This window comes from Schistocerca americana, chromosome 5, assembly GCF_021461395.2.
Source record: "Schistocerca americana isolate TAMUIC-IGC-003095 chromosome 5, iqSchAmer2.1, whole genome shotgun sequence".
NCBI lineage: Eukaryota > Metazoa > Arthropoda > Insecta > Orthoptera > Acrididae > Schistocerca > Schistocerca americana.
This window is the reverse complement of record NC_060123.1, coordinates 158,774,686-158,798,307: the sequence shown is the minus strand read 5'-3', so window position 1 is coordinate 158,798,307 and position 23,622 is coordinate 158,774,686. Positions and strand designations below refer to the sequence as shown.

At 41.0% G+C, this 23,622-nt stretch overlaps 1 protein-coding gene across 1 annotated transcript in view; it reads left to right on the top strand.

Annotated features, from left to right (window-relative positions):
- LOC124615675 (vacuolar protein sorting-associated protein 52 homolog) overlaps positions 1-23,622 on the top strand; it is a 112,150-nt gene that overhangs the window by 49,477 nt on the left and 39,051 nt on the right. Inside the window, exons 6-8 of the mRNA XM_047143703.1 lie at positions 1,320-1,641; positions 1,719-1,874; positions 10,649-10,803. Of these exons, the coding sequence (XP_046999659.1) occupies positions 1,320-1,641; positions 1,719-1,874; positions 10,649-10,803 (633 nt within the window). The remainder of the gene's footprint in view (positions 1-1,319; positions 1,642-1,718; positions 1,875-10,648; positions 10,804-23,622) is intronic.

Sequence of the window (23,622 nt, the reverse complement as noted above, 5' to 3'; positions counted from 1 at the left end):
ACTTATCTGTACTTAGTTATCCTGTAGACCATTGCCTGGTATGAGAGAAAAGTGTAAGGTGTGCAGTGATTCAAAATCTAATAAACTGAACGATAGTTAGAATAGTAGCAATTTTGATATACGATTAGTTTGACTTCATTTTCTAGGACAAAGAGGTGTCTTGGTTCTAACCTGTTTTTTGTTATGTGGAATAATTTTAAACTGCTGCAGTCACTTTTTACTAATAAATTATTAGTACAATGCATTTCGGCAGTATGCTGCCATCATCAGGTGCATTATACAGTTACTTATACATCAGCTGATAGGTTATGTACCTTAGCTGTGTGTGCCAGTGCGGTTAAGAATCGAAAAATAAACCTGTGTGGAAGGATAAATCTGTTACAGTGTGTACATTATGTGAATAGCATGATTGGGTAATATATATTAATATGTTTACTTACATCTTTGTTGGCGATTTCATTTTCTGGCACACACAGCACAGTAACAGGTAAATCACAACTTAGTATTTTCACAAACATCTGTTTACAACTCTCCAAAGAGTTTTAAAATCTAAAATAAACTACTTACAATTTCAAAGACTGTTTACAACTTTCAAGAGAGTTATAAAAGCTAAGCTAAACTACTTACAGTTTCAAAGACAGTAATATATACCTGTAGTGAAGATGAAAACGTTTATTTACATGTATTGGTAATATGGAGGATGTTTCAGGGATACTTAATGAAAACTATTCTGTCAGTGAAATAAACATTTAATGTTGGAGAAGTTTTTGAAGAAGTTAAAATTATTACTTTCAAGCTTATCATTTAATAATACATCTCCATGTGTTGTGCAATGAATGAAGATTCCCAGTTCTTCATATAAGTCCATTTGGTGTCCCTTATCCTTTTTATGTAATATATGAAGATCATTCACAGTATCATGGAATTGGTGGCCTGTGTCTTTTATGTGAATAGCTGTTGCTGGGCTATTGTAATTGTTAGTGTGGTAAGCATTTATGTGTTCATTATATCTTGTTTGGAAGTCTCTCCCAGTATGGCTTATATAATGGGATCTGCAGGTATTACATACTATTTTATAGATGCCTGATTGTGAGTGTTTATCAGTCTGTGTGTGTATATTGTGTCTCAGTGTGTGTTTCAGTTTGTTGTGTGGTGTAAAGGCAATGGGCTAATAAAATATTGGTAAAAAGTGACTGCAGCAGTATAAAATTATTCCACATAACCTTTTAATACAGTTGCAGACCACAAACATCCATATAACATGGATAAATTTAAATAAATAGTTTTTGTTGTTTCATAAAACACAAATTTCTGTCTAGGTTTTACTACGAGTTTCTTCTGTCAAATGAAAGAACTGTTGCACAGGAAGTACGTAGTGAATACGTTGATACAATGAGCAAGATATATTATTCATATTTCAAATCATATTCATCACGTATAATGAAACTTCAGTATGATGAATGTGCTACTAAAGATGACCTTATGGGCATTGAAGATACAGGACCAAAAGGTTTATTTTATAAAACGTCACTGAAAAATAAAGGTACTGTATTCACCATTGGAAATCGTGGTGATGTGCTGACCTCTCATTTGGAAGCTCCTATTATTGTACCACATGCAGCTCAAAAAAACGAAAATAAGGTAAGAGTAGTGTGTGATATAATGCTGACACAATATTGGCAAGGAGTGGTTGTTAATTCACCTCTCATTTGTTTCAGTATCCATTTGAGGCCCTCTTTCGTAGTGAACAGTATTGTCTAGTTGACAATGCATGCCGGGAATATTTATTCTTGACAGAATTCTTCATGGTAAAAGGAAGCCATGCCTTAGACCTCTTTGATCAGATTATGGCAAAAACACTTAATCTGCTTGTTGTAGGTATCAGGACATAGATCCCTTTTATTTCTTATTTTTACACTTAATTGTACTGGTTTATAAAGTTGTGCTCTTTTGTGTTTGAAGAAAGTAAATATTTGGGACTATTATGTACACAACAGAAACGAGATTGCTCACATTGCAAAGGAAATGTTTCTAGTCTCGTGTTAATGCATGGCTGCATTTTTATCTTAAATTATACCCCATGCTGCGGCAAGATTCATAAAAATCTGTGAACTAAGTGGGAGTGGACAAGCAATTTATTACAGACATGTGCTTGTGCTATGTCAGAGAATATATTCAGCTGATGGTGATACCCTGTGAAGTAAAATCCTTTTGAGTCCACATAATACTACCTTAATTCTGTCAACTGCTTAAAACATTTCTGAATGCCATTTTCCATAAGGCTATATAGGAGCTGTGCCGTTTTTACTTTTTGACTCCATGCAAGAACGTATATGATGTAAAACTGTTCATCCACTGGTACTGAGTTAATTGATTTTTAGGAAACTTGCTATAGTGTAAGAGCACAGTTAAAAGTCAAGATACAGTTACACACTAATATGCCAAGAAAAATAGTTCCTTAGTAATGCAAAAGGTCTGGTTTGTTTTGTAATGAGGCAGTGTCTATAAATCTGATGGCTGGAAAAAGGTATTTTGTTACATGTTCTTCATATAAAAAGAGACAAGCACAAAATGCTGTTTAGCCTAGGTGCAGTGGTGTCAAATTGAAAATTTCAGGTAATTTCCAAGTAAAGGAGAAAAACTCTATACAGTTGTCATGTTTTACTAATCCGATTAAATAGTGTGTGTTACTTATAATACAAGAAATCTTCTGTAGGGTGGATAGTTGCTAATGATATCAGTGATAAGATTCGCTGGTGACATTGCAATTCTCGGTGAAAGAATCACAGGAACTGTTGAATGAAGTAAACACTCCAGTGAGCACAAACTGTGGATTGAGAGTAAACCAAAGAAAAGTGAAAGTAATGAGGAGTAACAGAAATAATATTAGGTATAAACTTAACATCAAAATTAGTGAATTCTGCTACCTTGCAAGGAAAATAACACATGGTGGATGAAGCTAGAAAGACATAAAAAGCAGACTAGCACAGGGAGAGATGGTATTACCAGCCACGCCAAGTCTACTAATATCCAAGTCATTTTTATTTGATGAAGAAATTTCTGAGAAAGAATGTCTGAGCAAAGCATTGCATTGTAGTGAATCATATACTGAGGAGAAACCAGAAAAGGAGAACTGAAGTGGTTGAGATGTGATGTTATAGAAGGATATTGAAAATTAGGTTGACTGATAAAAAAGATAAGGAATGGGAAGGTTCTCTGCAGAATGAGCAAAGAAAGTAACATATTGAAAACACTGCTGAAAAGAAGGGACAGGATAATACGTCATGTGTTACGGTATGAGAATAACTTCCACGATTGTAGAGGGTCCTGTAGAGGGTAAAAGCTGTCATGGAAGACTGATATTGGAATACATCCTGCAAATAATTGAGGGTGAAGGGTGGAAGTGCTACTTTGAGATGGAGAGGTTGGTACAGGAGAAGAATTTGTGGCATGCCACATCAAACCAGTCAGGAAACTAAGACTAAAGCAAAAGTTGCTATTGAGGTCAAGCATTGACTAATTTAAGAAAATAGTTTTTTGTGGCAACATTCTTCAGTACATGCTTATGTGTAAGCACTGTGGTACTTTATTTATGAGTAGTTAGCTGAATTATGTCATGGAGACACTACAGAGTCTCAGAACTTACGTGTGGCACCAGAGATTTTTTTGATGTCTGTGATGGTAGAACATTTGTAGCAAAGCTGATTTTGTAGCTGCTGGATAACTCAACTTACTTTCTGTAGCTTTTCAGCATGAAAGGCTCATTTCCATACTCCACTAAGAGAATAGCCACTGTCCCACTTAAAACTGTTGTTGCACATTTCGACTTCAACAGATTATCTGATAACATAATGCCAGTAGTTAGATGCATAGGTTAAGATTTTTGTTTGGTTCGGGGATCACAGAGAAATTCAGTGCTAAAGACTCTGGTCCATAGATCAAACAGTTTAAGACAAGGAGAGCCTTACCAAAGAATTATAACAGCTACAAATAGGTTTCCAAAGAAATGGGTGCTCTGATCATTAATTTTCAGTGGACATTGCAGTCAAAATCAAGAATGTCTAAGAAAAAGAGAAACCAAGAATCACTTATCTGCTTGATACCGGCCCAATATCCAGAAAGGCCAGTATACTCCTATGGACACAAGGCATCTAGTGTATTTTTCTCCTGTCAGTGAAAATAAAAGGTCCTCTTTGTAATGGTAAAAATTATCTAGGACTCCAGAAGTGGAGAATGTACCACTTTCTTTGCAAATGTGGCTTTTCTTACTTGGGACAGACTATTACAACAGTCGAGGAGAGATGCAGGGAACATCAACAGCACATCTAAGACAACCAAGTACATCAACCGTCACCGAGCAGTACCTCAGATATAATCATGAAGTGAAATATGATGAGATTAGTACTGTGGTGCAAGCACCAAGTTTTGGGTACATCATAATTAAGGACCCTGTCAAAATAAAGATGCTGGGAGACTTTAATAAACAGGGATCAAGGTTACAATTTACACAAGACTTGTGGTCGTGCCCTCAATTTACTAAGTTCCTGTCATCCATCACATTCACCAGAGCTGGGAAATGATGAGAGAATATGTGATCCACAGAATATCAGTGCAGGCAAAAAAAAAAAGAGAGGCAAGGAACCATTGAAGGGCTTAGTGGATGTCAGAAGTCTTAACTCACTATCATCTGTAAATGGTGGTGCAAGCCCAACAACAGGTCATAGTCTGGTTGCAGTCCAGGTAGCGAGTACACATAACAGCATAACTGACAGCACCTGAAGAAGAGAAGATGACTGGGTCAGTAATAAAAATACTATGCACAAAATGGAAACAACAACTCGGCAGAATGTCCAGAAATGTAGCCAGTTTCACTTTTAATTCCCTATGAGGATTGTCAAGTAAATTTATGTCATGGAAGAATGTGTTAGGACAAATATGGCATACTTCTTGGTATTTTCTACTAACATATTATGATGTCTGTCATTTCTAGCGTGAGATATAGTTTCACACTGAAAAATAATTCTTTGGTTTTTGCCCTACTTTCACATTAAAATACCTCAATATCATATTGTACCTGCAACAGAATTCTCTGTCATTTATCAGTTTCTGTACCTCTGTGAAAAGTTATTGCATTTCCTCATTAGAAAGCTTGTTGGTACCTAGGCCTGAATCACTTCAGTGGATTGTCTTCTTTTGGAAATGTCTTGTTATTCCCGAGTTGAGATATCTCCAATGTCGTTAATATTGTCTTTAACTTTCTTGTTTAATGTAAAGCCTATACTTGAAGCTTCTGTAAATGATATACAGCACTCCAGTTAATCTAATGATATATAGTAATTTCTTCTGACTAGATAAGTACTTTCCAATAAATCTGGAGAGAGAGAGAGTGTGTGAGTGTGTCATCATGTTACAAAACTGACCTGTACCAAATTTAAAACAGGAGTGGTCTAAAAAAGTCCCTAAAAGTATCTGGGCGTGGAATATTCACTTAACTAGACACCAGCTTGATACATCTGTGTTAAAATAGTTTCTCCAACTTTCCTTGAAAAGTATTTACTGTATTTCAAACATTTCTATTATTTAATGTACAGCATTTGGATAAAACTGTGAAAAGTCGCATAGATTTCTTGGCTACATAGAACAAGACTGTTATCTCAGTTGAGTTTTAACAGTTAAATTCAAAATTTCATAACTGTAGGTATTGAACTAAAAATTTCATAACTGTTAATCTTGGCCAAGCTGATAGACCAAATATTAAGAAAGTCCATTTTTTTCTCTCTCTTTTACATCCGCTATTAGTTAATATAGGCAAAATACATTGTGTGTCATTCATTTTGTTTGAGCTGGCTGTACAGCATTTCTCCTGGCTGCACATGGGCTGTAGCATGCATATGTAGAAGCATATAGCACCAAGAACTCCAAATGCATATTGCAGGAAATATACACCTGTAACATCTTGTTCTCTTTCTTGGTGGTGCAAGCGTCATAATAAAGACCACATAACAACACTCTCGTGCTACACCAAAAATAGGTGACTATTTACAATAAACATTGCAGTTAGTCATTCAGCTAATAATTATTTGCAACCTAGATAATGAGATGATTTATACAAGCAGTGGTCAGTAAGTTAGGTTTTCAATTGTGTTTTGTTTTTGTAGGAATTCCCAAATTTTTGCTGTATGTATACATGTTGAAGAAAATTGCATCAGAGTACTAAACCACACACTGAATTGTAGAAAAGAGATAAAGTTTGCATTCACATTGGTTCTGACATGTTTTGTGGCTGCATAAATCACAATGCAGCTTAAATTTATTTTTGTTATTAAATTACCAAGGCATGAATGTATCAGAAAGTAAGTGTAAGGATGTCAAAGTCATTGCAGAGGCTGCTTCAAGATTCTTAGTCATCTACTTTCACGTAAATATTCTTAATATGCTTTTGTAGACTAAGTAATTCATATAATTTTGCACCATTGCACCAAAAGATAATTTCATAAGACAAAAAGAAAGGAAGGTATGTAGTATAAGGAAGCATACTAGTCTTCGTCCCAATGCAATTAGATCCTGTGTTTCAGTACAAGCCCCTGTTTTCTGTTGTTAAAGTAAGACTTTATCCATGCAAGAGCAATACTGTTTACACATTTTGGATGAATCTGGAATTTTGCTATGGACACATCTCAAGATAACTTGTGTCTGTTGACGTCATCTGCTGTGATATATTTTAACTGCTTTTTCTATTTAGGTATTTACACAACAATCAATGTATTTCCTTAATTACTTTTTGCTTGTTTAGCATTTTGATTCAGTTTTGATATCTCAAATAGTAACTGTTTTTGTCTTGAAGTTCCTCCTGCTTTTATAGATGGCCCTAGTCAGAAAATGGAAGGAAATAAATGAAACTGAATAACTTTTGGAGGTTTTTGGATGATCATTATTCAGTTGTTTCTACTGAAAATGAAGATCCAGATGACTGTGTGAATGAATGTTTTTGTGGTTCTGAGGACGATTCCAGTAACAGTGATACCATTAAACCTGTAAAGAAGTGTAAAGTGGCAGTGTTTTCAAGTGATTATGATGATGTTGATGATGATGATTCTGTTCTTGTGAACGATTCATTTTGTTGCGATGGTAACCCTTTCGAAGTGGCACCCGAGTCTCATTTCTGTAACCCAGATATAGTTGTTCCACACAGTCAAAGGTCATAGTGAGCTCACAGAATACAAGAAGAAAGTGTTAATTGTTCATCTTTGTTCAGGCTCCATTTCTGAAGTTGTATATGGATCTCACAGTAGAGGATACTTTAAAAAATATAGAATGAGAGGTAGATTTCTTTACCCATTTATTAATTGAATGGATACAGCTGAAAAAGACCCACTTCACCTGGTCTTAATTTTCATTTGTTCTCTGGCAACGTTCCAGATCACTTGAACATTTGAGAACATCATATAAATGAAAAAAAAGAAATGTTAGTATTACAGGCTCAAAAATACTCTTGAATTCTCAAAAATAATTTTAAGTGCCCTTAAAACTGCTTAAGTATCCGACAATAACCTAATTTTGAAAAAGTACTATATCACTTCCTTAGTCATTTCTTTTTTAGAACATTCTTGATCATTCGAGAAGGAACTTTCTGGTCAGTCTCGGCCAATTTGGCGTCCGATTCTCATTTGCTTCATGGACTTCCCATAAGAAGTCCATAGGTGTGATACCCCCTTTTGACTCCCTCTTCTAACCCAATCCCTACAGTTCCAAACCGGAACCTTCTTCTTAGATGAGGGATGGAGGTCCACCATACCATATAATCCACATGGAGATGCGGGGGTGCGCTACACAGACAAACTCCACTTACATTTGTTATATATACTGATTAAGATTAATGTATGAGGCAGTCATATGAAGTCAACTTGTAGCTACTGAGAGAGTGAATTACATTTGTAAACCCATTTACATGTTCCATATTGAGTGTTGTGTAACTTGGTGGTCAACTTTGCTCTTGACGACACTTGGCACTGGCCATTCATTTGGGCACAGCTGACTCATTGTCATGCCCACATAAAAGGCTATGCAGATGTTCCAGCAGAACTGTTATATGAAATGATGACACTGTCGATGCCTGTGCCTCTGATGGGGTAGGATATGTGTGTGGTGGGATTGGAATAGGATGTGCTGTGTGGGTGCATATAAAGCAGGTTTTGTATCTGCATCTTGGCACTGGGTCCTCCACAGGCATATGGCCTATGGGGTAAGCATCTCGAATTAGATGATGTATAAGGATGGACCAGGATTTTTGTTGTCTGTAGGTGTCACAGGATGTATGTTTCTAGACTAGTGCAACAGGATAGTGTCTGTCTATAAATACTATGGCAAGGTTATCAGCATATTTTGGCTAACCCATATCTTCCAGTGCAGCTGCAATGTCCATAAGTGCTAAGGTTGTAGTAGAGGGACTTTTTAATGTGGAACAGGACAGCTCTCAAAATGGAATACCGTTGGTGTTTGGTGCATTGATATAAATCAAGATTTTTATGGAATCATTTGAGAGGTGTAAATCAATATCTAGAAAGGTAGCTTTTGAGCTTTGAAGGACCAGGTGAAGCAGATTTGGGAGTAGATTTTAAGACTCTGGAGGAAAGAGCATAGGCTGTCCTTGTTATGGATCCAGATCATGAAGATGTCATAAGTGAATTTAAAACAGACAAGAGGTGCTAAATGGATAGGAAGTATTCCTCTAGGTGACCCATGACAAGTTAGCATTGGCATAGATGGGTTGTCATGTGCATACCCAGGGCTATTCCACAACTTTGTCTCTAGACTATATCCGAAATATGGAACCAATAAATTGTGTCAGCACTGAGAGAGAGGGAGTCATTTATGGCATAAAAGAATATATCACAATATTAGTAAAGGACTGATTACTACCCACTATATAGTGAAGATGTTGAGTTGCAGACAGGCACAACAAAAATACTTGTAAATATGTAAGCCTTCTGCCAGAAGGCCTTCTTCTGGGAGGCACCACACACACACACACACACACACACACACACACACACACACACAGAGAGAGGAGAATATATGATTGATGATTTCTGTGTACCCTTAATCTCATATAGAAACTTTTCTCACCACAAGTAAAGTGCTGTCAACTTATGCATCAGCACAATAATAATTCTGAAAAGTTAAAATAATGTAAGAGATACAAATAATATAAGAAGTTTATCCACTTGGAAATTCCCAAAACAGGAACAATTGCTTCAGGGCTGATTACTACATAAATTTAAAACATTGGTGGAACTTTACTTATTGCAGATTTCTTCTTCTTTTAAGCTCCTTTGTTACAAAATTATGGAGAACAGAGAGAGAGAGTTTAGTGCCAAAGGTAAGAATAAATGTCTCCATTCTGAGATTAAGACAGGGACAGCACATAGGAAATTATTGGGGAAGTAATGACCAGTACTTTAGTTACCCCTCTGGATGTGCAGATGGAAGACATTTCTTTTATGTTAGGACTCTGAAATTAGTTCAAAGTTCCTGCTTTCTATAGCCACAAAGTAGAAAACAAAATCTTATCTGAATAGTGCCGGGTTTTTGTTCTTAATGGAATGGTCAACATCTTTCAATTTTAATTCCTACATCTCAAATCTCTCTCTCTCTCTCTCTCTCTCTCTCTCTCTCTCTCTCTCTCAAAAGTGGTCAGTCATTTAGATCTTGACAGTATTTTAATGTTCTTTCCAACTCTGCAGTGTTGAAGAGATTTTCATCTATCAACAGACAGGATACTACTCATGTAAATTGTTTAACTTAAGCCATTCAATATTCTCTGTTCTCTTACATGTTGTTTTTTCCACTTTTGTGTTGGAAGTGAACTACCACACTCAAGCAGCTAAATCATTTACCTTTTCTTAATACTCGTTCATCTGCCCATTTTTTTCCACTTTTCTTTTCTTCCTTGCACTCTTGGTTTTATTTTCTTTTGGAAACCTCTCCACTTTTTAATTTTGCTACTGTATTTTATTCTCACTTCAATGTCGTTATTATTTATCTCAGTTTCTTGCACATCTTCATACACACCCCCAAGCCAGTTAGCATTCCGTTTTAATTATTCAAGGTTAGTGCTGTTTTTCTTGTGAATCTGCTAAGTTTCATCCTTCAAATGTCTCAGTGAAATATTAATGTTCTTATTATAGCTTGTGTTTTTTTTCTATGTATTTGTGTCTTTCAGCATAATGCTTTTGTGATTGTGTTGCCTAATATCTTCCCCACAGTCTTCCTTTTTGTCATAATTTCTTAATTTCCTTTTATGAAACCCTAAATTACAACTTCTGATACATACATGCAGTTTGACTGATAACCAGTAAAACTATGTAAATCAAAAGATAACTGAAATCTCATGAATCAGTTCATTAAAATACTTACCTTGACAGCCAAAAATTTTACTTGGTCTTTAATTGCTTAATTTTACATTAACAGATTTATTCTGACAATAAATATCTTTAGTTCAATGTTCACTTGTTTTAATCATTGTACATTAGATGATTTTTTTTGTAAGTGAATTTTGTATGGAAATTTAATGCTATTATGGTAACATTTGGTGTTTGTTATTATTTAAAAACAACTCAGTTGAGAAGTAATATGTAAAATCTTTCAGAAAAACTTGGAGACCTTTGTGCAGAGCTGTTATGATGCAATAGCTCTATTTTTGTGCGCACATCTCATCCTGAGATACCAGATCATGTGTCACAAACGTGCTGTGCCAGCTTTAGATCAGTATTGGGAAGCTCTTCAGAGTGCAATATGGCCAAGGTATTTATCATTCTTTTTTTATGTATGAATCAATGACAGCTGGTACACAAACATTAAATTAACATAAAGAGCATTACTTATTTTTCAGAAGATATAATTGCCAAAACAGATGCTTGAAATTATGTTTAAATGTTACTTACAATTAGACTAAAAGAGTGTGTAACCAATACGTCAAAAAGAAAATGGCATAAATTAATAATGAAGAAATATAACTGGCTGATGAATCATTGTATTTACGTCACGTAAGATGACTGAAGGACAGCAAGTCAGAGTTAAAATTGCCTGGAGCACTTAATGAAACTACACAGGGCTTACAAAACTAAGCTTCCAATTTTTATGAAATGACCAAGAGTGTTGCTGTAGGCTCTCCATTGTCTCCAGGAAATGGCCAATTTCTGTATGGAACAGTTTAAAGAATGGGCATTAAATTTGACTCCATTTAACTCTTCCAAATTGTATTGTTATATATAAAAACAAAGATGAGGTGACTTACCGAACAAAAGCGCTGGCAGGTCGATAGACACACAAACAAACACAAACATACACACAAAATTCAAGCTTTCGCAACAAACTGTTGCCTCATCAGGAAAGAGGGAAGGAGAGGGGAAGACGAAAGGAAGTGGGTTTTAAGGGAGAGGGTAAGGAGTCATTCCAATCCCGGGAGCGGAAAAACTTACCTTAGGGGGAAAAGGACAGGTATACACTCGCACACACGCACATATCCATCCACACATACAGACACAAGCAGACATATTTAAAGACAAAGAGTTTGGGCAGAGATGTCAGTCGAGGCAGAAGTGTAGAGGCAAAGAAGTTGTTGAAAGACAGGTGAGGTATGAGTGGCGGCAACTTGAAATTAGCGGAGATTGAGGCCTGGCGGATGACGAGAAGAGAGGATATACTGAAGGGCAAGTTCCCATCTCCGGAGTTCGGATAGGTTGGTGTTGGTGGGAAGTATCCAGATAACCCGGACGGTGTAACACTGTGCCAAGATGTGCTGGCTGTGCACCAAGGCATGTTTAGCCACAGGGTGATCCTCATTACCAACAAACACTGTCTGCCTGTGTCCATTCATGCGAATGGACAGTTTGTTGCTGGTCATTCCCACATAGAATGCATCACAGTGTAGGCAGGTCAGTTGGTAAATCACGTGGGTGCTTTCACACGTGGCTCTGCCTCTGATCGTGTACACCTTCCGGGTTACAGGACTGGAGTAGGTGGTGGTGGGAGGGTGCATGGGACAGGTTTTGCATCGGGGGCGGTTACAAGGATAGGAGCCAGAGGGTAGGGAAGGTGGTTTGGGGATTTCATAGGGATGAACTAACAGGTTACGAAGGTTAGGTGGACGGCGGAAAGACACTCTTGGCGGAGTGGGGAGGATTTCATGAAGGATGGATCTCATTTCAGGGCAGGATCTGAGGAAGTCGTATCCCTGCTGAAGAGCCACATTCAGAGTCTGGTCCAGTCCCGGAAAGTATCCTGTCACAAGTGGGGCACTTTTGTGGTTCTTCTGTGGGGGATTCTGGGTTTGAGGGGACGAGGAAGTGGCTCTGGTTATTTGCTTCTGTACCAGGTCGGGAGGGTAGTTGCGGGATGCGAAAGCTGTTTTCAGGTTGTTGGTGTAATGATTCAGGGATTCCGGACTGGAGCAGATTCGTTTGCCACGAAGACCTAGGCTGTAGGGAAGGGACCGTTTGATGTGGAATGGGTGGCAGCTGTCATAATGGAGGTACTGTTGCTTGTTGGTGGGTTTGATGTGGACGGACGTGTGAAGTTGGCCATTGGACAGGTGGAGGTCAACGTCAAGGAAAGTGGCATGGGATTTGGAGTAGGACCAGGTGAAACTGATGGAACCAAAGTAGTTGAGGTTGGAGAGGAAATTCTGGAGTTCTTCTTCACTGTGAGTCCAGATCATGAAGATGTCATCAATAAATCTGTACCAAACTTTGAGTTGGCAGACTTGGGTAACCAAGAAGGCTTCCTCTAAGCGACCCATGAATAGGTTGGCGTACGAGGGGGCCATCCTGGTGCCCATGGCTGTTCCCTTTAATTGTTGGTATGTCTGGCCCTCAAAAGTGAAGAAGTTGTGGGTCAGGATGAAGCTGGCTAAGGTGATGAGGAAAGAGGTTTTAGGTAGGGTGGCAGGTGATCGGCGTGAAAGGAAATGCTCCATCGCAGCGAGGCCCTGGACGTGCGGAATATTTGTGTATAAGGACGTGGCATCAATGGTTACAAGGATGGTTTCTGGGGGTAACAGATTGGGTAAGGATTCCAGGCGTTCAAGGAAGTGGTTGGTGTCCTTGATGAAGGATGGGAGACTGCATGTAATGGGTTGAAGGTGTTGATCTACGTAGGCAGAGATACGTTCTGTGGGGGCTTGGTAACCAGCTACAATGGGGCGGCCGGGATGATTGGGTTTGTGGATTTTAGGAAGAAGGTAGAAGGTAGGGGTGCGGGGTGTCGGTGGGGTCAGGAGGTTGATGGAGTCAGGTGAAAGGTTTTGCAGGGGGCCTAAGGTTCTGAGGATTCCTTGAAGCTCCGCCTGGACATCGGGAATGGGGTTACCTTGGCAAACTTTGTATGTGGTGTTGTCTGAAAGCTGACGCAGTCCCTCAGCCACATACTCCCGACGATCAAGTACCACAGTCGTGGAACCCTTGTCCGCCGGAAGAATGACGATGGATCGGTCAGCCTTCAGATCACGGATAGCCTGGGCTTCAGCAGTGGTGATGTTGGGTGTAGGATTAAGGTTTTTTAAGAAGGATTGAGATGCAAGGCTGGAAGTCAGAAATTCCTGGAAGGTTTGGAGAGGGTGATTTTGAGGAAGAGGAGGTGGGTCCCGCTGTGACGGAGGATGGAACTGTTCCAGGCAGGGTTCAATTCTTGAGGAGTCGGATCATTAGGAGTAGGATTAGGATCATTTTTCTTCGTGGCAAAGTGATACTTCCAGCAGAGAGTACGAGTTTAGGACAGTAAATCTTTGACGAGGGCTGTTTGGTTGAATCTGGGAGTGGGGCTGAAGGTGAGGCCTTTGGATAGGACAGAGGTTTCGGATTGGGAGAGAGGTTTGGAGGAAAGGTTAACTACTGAATTAGGGTGTTGTGGTTCCAGATTGTGTTGATCGGAATTTTGAGGTTTTGGAGGGAGTGGAGCTGGAAGTGGGAGATTGAGTAGATGGGAGGGACTGGGTTTGTGTGCAATGAGAGGAGGTTGAGGTTTGCTGGAAAGGTTGTGAAGGGTGAGTGAGTTGCCTTTCCGGAGGTGGGAAACCAGGAGATTGGATAGTTTTTTGAGGTGGAGGGTGGCATGCTGTTCTAATTTACGGTTGGCCTGTAGGAGGATGCTCTGAACAGCCGGTGTGGATGTGGGAGAGGAAAGATTAAGGACTTTTATTAAGGATAGGAGTTGACGGGTGTGTTCATTGGCTGAGTTGATGTGTAGGTGAAGGATTAGGTGGGTGAGGGCAATGGATTGTTCAGTTTGGAACTGGTATAGGGACTGATGGAAGGAAGGGTTGCAGCCAGAGATGGGAACTTTGAGTGTGAGGCCTTTGGGGGTAATGCCAAATGTCAGACAAGCCTGAGACAAGCCCACTGACACCCCGCACCCCTACCTTCTACCTTCTTCCTAAAATCCACAAACCCAATCATCCCGGCCGCCCCATTGTAGCTGGTTACCAAGCCCCCACAGAACGTATCTCTGCCTACGTAGATCAACACCTTCAACCCATTACATGCAGTCTCCCATCCTTCATCAAGGACACCAACCACTTCCTTGAACGCCTGGAATCCTTACCCAATCTGTTACCCCCGGAAACCATCCTTGTAACCATTGATGCCACGTCCTTATACACAAATATTCCGCACGTCCAGGGCCTCGCTGCGATGGAGCATTTCCTTTCACGCCGATCACCTGCCACCCTACCTAAAACCTCTTTCCTCATCACCTTAGCCAGCTTCATCCTGACCCACAACTTCTTCACTTTTGAGGGCCAGACATACCAACAATTAAAGGGAACAGCCATGGGCACCAGGATGGCCCCCTCGTACGCCAACCTATTCATGGGTCGCTTAGAGGAAGCCTTCTTGGTTACCCAAGTCTGCCAACTCAAAGTTTGGTACAGATTTATTGATGACATCTTCATGATCTGGACTCACAGTGAAGAAGAACTCCAGAATTTCCTCTCCAACCTCAACTCCTTTGGTTCCATCAGTTTCACCTGGTCCTACTCCAAATCCCATGCCACTTTCCTTGACGTTGACCTCCATCTGTCCAATGGCCAACTTCACACGTCCGTCCACATCAAACCCACCAACAAGCAACAGTACCTCCATTATGACAGCTGCCACCCATTCCACATCAAACGGTCCCTTCCCTACAGCCTAGGTCTTCGTGGCAAACGAATCTGCTCCAGTCCGGAATCCCTGAATCATTACACCAACAACCTGAAAACAGCTTTCGCATCCCGCAACTACCCTCCCGACCTGGTACAGAAGCAAATAACCAGAGCCACTTCCTCGTCCCCTCAAACCCAGAATCCCCCACAGTAAAACCACAAAAGTGCCCCACTTGTGACAGGATACTTTCTGGGACTGGACCAGACTCTGAATGTGGCTCTCCAGCAGGGATACGACTTCCTCAAATCCTGCCCTGAAATGAGATCCATCCTTCATGAAATCCTCCCCACTCCGCCAAGAGTGTCTTTCCGCCGTCCACCTAACCTTCGTAACCTGTTAGTTCATCCCTATGAAATCCCCAAACCACCTTCCCTACCCTCTGGCTCCTATCCTTGTAACCTCCCCCGATGCAAAACCTGTCCCATGCACCCTCCCACCACCACCTACTCCAGTCCTGTAACCCGGAAGGTGTACACGATCAGAGGCAGAGCCACGTGTGAAAGCACCCACGTGATTTACCAACTGACCTGCCTACACTGTGATGCATTCTATGTGGGAATGACCAGCAACAAATTGTCCATTCGCATGAATGGACACAGGCAGACAGTGTTTGTTGGTAATGAGGATCACCCTGTGGCTAAACATGCCTTGGTGCACAGCCAGCACATCTTGGCACAGTGTTACACCGTCCGGGTTATCTGGATACTTCCCACCAACACCAACCTATCCGAACTCCGGAGATGGGAACTTGCCCTTCAGTATATCCTCTCTTCTCGTCATCCGCCAGGCCTCAATCTCCGCTAATTTCAAGTTGCCGCCACTCATACCTCACCTGTCTTTCAACAACTTCTTTGCCTCTACACTTCTGCCTCGACTGACATCTCTGCCCAAACTCTTTGTCTTTAAATATGTCTGCTTGTGTCTGTATGTGTGGATGGATATGTGCGTGTGTGCGAGTGTATACCTGTCCTTTTCCCCCTAAGGTAAGTTTTTCCGCTCCCGGGATTGGAATGACTCCTTACCCTCTCCCTTAAAACCCACTTCCTTTCGTCTTCCCCTCTCCTTCCCTCTTTCCTGATGAGGCAACAGTTTGTTGCGAAAGCTTGAATTTTGTGTGTATGTTTGTGTTTGTTTGTGTGTCTATCGACCTGCCAGCGCTTTTGTTCGGTAAGTCACCTCATCTTTGTTTTTATATATAATTTTTTTATATATAATTTTTCCCACGTGGAATGTTTCCTTCCATTATATTGATATCATTAAATTGTATTGATATGTTGACAATATGTTTATGATTTTGCCACTTGGTGTCAAAGCTCTTAAGCAGTTCCTTCAGCCCATGAATAGCCTGCACCTAACATCCAGTTCACTATTGCGACAGAGGGGGTGAAGCAAAGTTGCCATTTTGGATGTTGTAGTACAACAGAAGTCTGATGGATAGCTCAAACATTCTGTGCACTGTAAGCCAATTCATACTGATTTACATTTCAGCACACAGAATTTCCACCATCCATTCCAGTAATGTGCAGAACCACAGTTTTTCCTGTTGATGACCACTTGGATTTCAAAATCAATCACCAGAAGTGTGTGTTCCAAAAGAATTGTTATGAGGCATGTAATATAAAGGTGATGCTCTCTAAGAAACAAAAACATGAAAATATTAGAAAATCATCTGTGTGCTTTTTCCTTTCTGTGGTGCCACAACTAGCAAAATAGACAAGAGTATTGAGAAAATGAGGACTAAGACCTATTTTCTGACCACCTATGAAGATAAAGTAGGTATTCCATCTGGTTAAGAATGATCTCAGCCTCAGGGCCCCTTGAATTTGTGATATTCCCTGTGCACGTGGAAGCAGCTACAGTGGTCAGCCCTATGGCAATGCATGGGTTCTAAAGGCCGAAAGCAGAAATTACTCACAAGAACAGTTATATAAAAGGTGTTTACTTAACTCAGTATTTTGCTGAATACAATGCAGTCAGATCCAAAGTACAATTCTAGAGTCCTAGTTCATAGCTGAGGCCGTTATACTGTAGATCCTGGCACACAGAGAGAGAGAGAGAGAGACTGTGTATTCACAGGCAGTGATTACAATGCAATATTGGGCTCACAGGAGCTAGTCGTGGCCTTTTACATGTTATGAGAGCGGCACTGCTTGTGCCAGTCATGGAGGGTGTGTCAATGCCACGACCATAAGTTGGTGGCCACCGGTTGCCGTGTGGCTGCCTCTAGTGGTGATATTGAGTGTGGTGCTAACCTTGGAACTATGAATTGACATGCCTGGCATGGTGTTGCTAGTGAACACCACCATATTTCTCCACCCCCCACTGCCCCCACCCCAACAACGTCATCATCATGGTGTATTGGATTTGTTGGTAACAACAGTGAGGGTTGGGGTGGGAGGTGGAGGATATGGGGTCTGGATGCAGGTGTCACTGAGGAGGCAGTACCTGAAAATGTGGCCCATGTCAAGCTCCTGCTTGCACTCCAACATTCACCTTGTGAATGACAGGGAACACTGGCCGATAAACTAGTCATAGGGTGGACACCCATCTTTAGGGACAAGCATCTTCTGGAAGTGGCGATGACATAGCAATTACTGGTGGATCTTCGTGAGCATGAAGAAAAGCAGCAGGCCAGATAGGATCAGATCTCCACGACATGGACAGCTGACTCTGCAGTGATGTCAGTAGCACCACATTGACGTCTACAGCCTCCCTGTAGGGCGCTGACAGTGCGGGACCCAAGGGAAGCAAAGGGAGCTAGCCACTGAAACTGAGAAGTCTGCAGCAGGATACACAGCCAACAGAACCTTTGAGGTGAAGCATTCTGATACTCTGCATGTGCCTGACAATTAGAGATCCCCTTCCATGTACAGTTTCATTGAGCAAGCTGCTTTTTACACACTATGCCTCAGTGGTCTTGATGCAGAAGACAAATAACTTCCTTTTGGAGAGACTGTGAAACTTTTGCAAGTGATTAATCACTATTTCAGTGAAGCAGAATGGCACCCTGTTGTACAGACAATCCTTGCCAAAGTGCAGAGTATCGGTGAACCACTGGATTGTGAGCAGCTTTGACAGAATGTGGCCAGCCAGTACGGATGTATTGCAGCAAAGCTTGTAGATTGGCATCCACAGCGATTGCCTGAGCAATCCGACAATGATCTATGTGGAATCGATCAAGAGTTTTATAGTCCTGCACATCAAGAAGAAAACAAGGGTCTTCAGATGCATTGAACACTGTATCATTGCCAACTGGTAGGTGAGAGGTTCTCTGCATTGGAATGATTGGCTGTTGATCTTACATGATAACATGCTGGTAATTGGACAGTATCAAAGACCAGTGATGCAGCTTTCATGCTGTGCGTGGTGGTATTTGCTTTGAAGGGCTGAACAATGCCATCAGTAGCTTGTGATCTGTCACTAGGTAAAACTTGCTTCTGTAAAGACAGTGGTGGCATTTTATTGTACCATAGATAATGGTCAAAGCTTTTTCCTCTAGCTGAGAATAATTGTACTGAGCCTTGGTCAAGAGTTAGGATGCAAAGGCAGTTGGTCTGCCTATAAATCCAACTTCGTGTGAATGCACAGCACCAATCCCTTATGAGAAATCATCGTCCAGTAGCACGACTAGCTGAGTGAGATCAAAATGCATTAAACAACTATCACTCAATAAAGTGTCCTTCAATTGCTGAGAATTACTTTGACACTCCGGGGACCATTCAAAAGAAACATTTTTTCTGTGTAATCTGTGCAACGATGTCACAATTTGTGCTGCATTTGGAATAAACTGAATATAGTGAGCTAGATTTCCTAGTGCTGCTTGAAGTTCACTTACATTGTGAGGTGCTGGGAGGTCGCAAATAGCAGTTAAAGGAAACTGCAAACAATGGATGCCCTGGGTGTTGATGACAGGGCCCCAGTAGCTGATCTCAGTTTGAAAGAAAGAACATTTTTCTTTGTTGCACTTGAGACCAATAGCAGAGAGAACTTGAAATAAACTTCTGAGACTAGAAATATGTCCCACAGTACAACTTAAAACCATAATATCATCCAAATAGTTCATGCTTGAAGGCTCATTGCAGTCAGCTGTTCAAGATAGCACAGAAAAATTACAGACACTGAAGCACTGTTAAAGGGCAAGCGAAAAATCTTGAGTAACCCTGTCTGTAACATTACAGAAAATGGCAGGCAGGTTAAAAATGCCAGGAACCGAGATGCGGCTCTTACAAGCCGAGAGAGTTTTCTGCGATTTGTACAATTTGGGCTTTTCTAACTTTCATACGTGCATCTGTTCAAAATTGTCACTAAAGCTGTCGTGTGTAACTGAATGTGCACATTACGATTAACAACGTGCACAGTGACAAGTTTTTTTGCTTGACACTGAATAGGAGAAGTGTTCTGTGACTAGTTTGTCACAGTTTTTGATATTGTCGCAGAAAAAGTCGAGTAGCACAGTCACCACAGTGTAGTGGTTATGATACTAGACTGTTGCATGGAGGGTCATGAATTCAAAACTCACCTGAACTGTAAAATTTTAATTTCTATATGCGGTTCAAGTACATTCTAGAAGGATCCACAAATGTCAAGAATCATTGTACTGGAATGTTCTGTAACTGCGTATATACTGTATGTGTTCTGGCCGGAGGCAGTTCGCTCCGCATTCTTGTATGTGCAAGTGCTGAATAAACCTTCGTTAAGTGAAGTTAGTGTTCGTCATTCATCAAATTACACCTTCTTCTACGTGACATTATTCTGGTGGAGACACTGGGTATTGGAACTTGTGATAGTGCACATTATCAACGACACAGTGGCTCCCATCCAGCCGCGACAGGGCCGCCATTTACATGGCGAGAGACCCAAATTTGAGCCATATTCAAGAGATTGCAACCTATCGGAGACAGAAGAAGAAGAAGAAGAAGAAGAAGAAGAAGAAGAAGAGGAGGAGGAGGATGTTACGATGACAGCACCTGTGTGCCACCACACGAGTCGTCCTTCCGGGTTCTCTGGTGACGATGGCCAAGATCCACACTAGTGGCTGAAGGTGGATGAGTGTATAGCCAAATTTAACAAAATGGGATGGCACCATGTGTTTGGCTAACGTATTTTTCTACTTGGAGGGCACTGCCAAGAAATGGTATGAGAACAACGAGGAGAAGTTCACAAGCTGGGAAGTATTCCAGGTGGAACTGCGCAAGTATTTCGGTGATACACAATGACAGAAGTGCAAGGCTGATCATGAGAAGACTGCCTTCATCACTCCTGAGGGCCTGAATGAGTTTAAGGTAATGCCATTTGGTTTGTGTAATGCACCAGCAACTTTTGAACGGATGATGGATAATCTTGTATGTCACTTGAAGTGGACAATGTGTCTTTGTTATTTAGATGATGTTATAGTGTTCTCAGATACATTTGATGAACACGTAAAAAGACTGAGGACTGTTCTTAAGTGCCTGCAACAAGACAGACTGAAACTTAATCAAGGAAGTGTCTCTTTGGAGCAAAAGAAATAAAAATACTTGGACAGCTCGTGTCAGTCGAAGGTGTGCGGCCAGACCCAGAAAAGGTGATATCTGTAATGGAATTTCCTATACCTGAAAGTATTAGAGATGTGAGAAGCTTCCTCACATTATGTTCTTATTACTGTCGTTTTATCAAAGACTTTTGTATCAAGGCCAGGCCACTCCAAGTGGTGTTAAAAGCCGATGCTAAATTTATCTGAGATGGTGCTCAACAAGATTCTTTAGATGTGTTGCGAAAAGCTCTGATGACTGACCCTGTACTTGGTCTGTATGATGAGAGAGCACCTACAGAACTAAACACAGATGCCAGTGGGTATGGAATCGGTGCTGTTCTGGTACAAATTTTGGATGGAAAAGAGAAGGTTATAGCCTATGCTTCTAGGACACTTACAAAAGCCGGCAGAAACTACTCAGCTACAGAAAGAGAATGTCTTGCTATGATCTGGGCCATGTGCAAATTTTGACAGTATCTCTATGGAAGGCCATTCACAGTTGTTACAGATCATCATTCACTTTGTTGGCTGACAGGTCTTAAGGGATCCAACAGAACAACTCACCAGGTGGGCACTACGACACTACGTCTTCAAGAGTATGATATTACCATAGTGTACAAAAGTGGAAGAAAACACCAAGATGCCGACTGTCTCTCAAGACACCCTGTGCAAGACCATCAAGACTTTGATGGAGATAGTGACTGTCTCTCTGTACTCCAGGATCTCTCTGCTGAGCAGGAGGAGGACGCCAAGATATCTCAAATTGTGCTTGCCTTAAATCGGTCAGAGTATGTGAAAGGACAGTTTAAGGTAGTTAATGGATTACTTTGCGAGAAAAACGTTGATCAATTTGGAAAGAGGTGGCTACCAGTGATTCCTAAACACATGCATTTAGATATTCTACAGAAATTCCATGATACAGCTGAGGCCAGACATTTAGGATTTATTAAGACATATGATAGGATCTGCAAGAGATTTTTCAGGCCAGGTTTTTTTGGGAGTGTCAGTCACTATGTGTTGCACTGTCAAGAGTGCCAGGGGAGAAAGGCAGTTCCTCAGAAACCACCTGGCCAAATTGTACCAATTACACCAGCCAAAACGCCTTTCCAACGTGTTGGGATTGACCTCCTTGGACAATTTCCAGTTGCTAGTGGCAGTAGATGGATTATTGTTTGCACTGATTATCTGACCCGCTGTACCATTGCAAAAGCCGTGAAAACAGCTGAAGCATTTGAGGTAGCCAAATTCATCGTAGAAGACATTGTATTAAAATACGATGCCCCAGGGTCATTAATTACAGATTGAGGAAAAGTTTTTCAATCAAATGTTGTGACAGAGATAAACTGTCGGTGCAACATTACTCATTACATGACTGCCTACCATTCGCAGACTAATGGGCTTACTGAACAACTTAATAAGACCTTGGCCAACATGTTATCTGTGTTCGTCAATGTTGAGTAGAGCAGTTGGGATGAGGTGCTACCTTTCATGACGTTTGCCTACAACACCGCCAAACAAGACACCACAGGATTTACACCATTTGTCATGGTGCGTGGGCGTGAGGTGACAATGATGATGGACACTGTGTATCCATTACATCCTGATGACGTGGACGATGACTACATTGGCCAGGTGTTAACCAGGGCTGAGGAAGTTTGGCAGTTAGCTCGACTCCACATGCTGCCGTCTCAAGAAAACGATCGCTGAGGGTATGATGCGAGCAACCCTTCCTGTTTTGTACCAGTCTGGTGACCTCATCTGGATCTCCATTCCTGTTCGGAAGGTTGGTGTCTCTGAGAAGCTCCTCAGGCACTACTTTGGACCTTATAAGGTTGTAAAGCAGTTGTGTGATGTTACTTATGAAGTTGGAGATTTCGACCCTGATACAAGACAATGGAAGATCAGAGGTAGAGGCCACATCCTTTGAATGAAGCCCTGTAAGGATCCTGCAGCCCAGGGTAATTTTGAAGCTCCAGCGACGGGCAATGAGCAGAAAGGTGACAAAGAACATATCATCAAGGGAAGTTCTAAGAAGATCATGCCCAGGGCGAACATCATTCATCGGGAGTGGGAGTATGCAGGACCGATGATTCGTTCCCGAACTAGGAGGATGTAACACCGAGACGCTGTTCTCTTAAGGAGGTAACAATGTTGCAGAAGAAGCTGAGCAGCACATTCACCATAGTGTAGTGGTTATGATACTAGACTGTTGCACGGAGGCTTGTGAGTCCAAAACTCACCTGAACTTTAAAATTTTAATTTCTATATGTGGTTCAAGTACATTCTAGAAGTATCCACAAATGTCAGGAATCATTGTACTGGAATGTTCTGTTGTTGTTGTTTTTGTTGTTGTTGTTGTGGTCTTCAGTCCTGAGACTGGTTTGATGCAGCTCTCCATGCTACTCTATCCTGTGCAAGCTTCTTCATCTCCCAGTACCTACTCCAGCCTACATCCTTCTGAATCTGGTTAGTGTATTCATCTCTTGGTCTCCCTCTACGATTTTTACCCTCCACGCTGCCCTCTAGTACTAAATTGGTGATCCCTTGATGCCTCAGAACATGTCCTACCAACCGATCCCTTCTTCTAGTCAAGTTGTGCCACAAATGTTCTGTAACTGTATATATACCATATGGTTCTGGCCGGAGGCAGTTTGCTCCGCACTCTTGTATGTGCAAGTGCTGAATAAACCTTCATTAAGTGTAGTTCGTGTTAGTCATTCATCTAATTACATCTTCTTCTACGTGACAATATTGACATTTATAGATTGTCATTTGGGATAAGGAAGGAACTGCTTGTGTGACTTTCACTATTGCAAACGCTCTGATTGTACATGTTTATGCTTGCCGCAATGGAAACACATTGCATGATGGTGGGGGCATACCTGCCGTTTGTGTGATGTGAAGCACTGA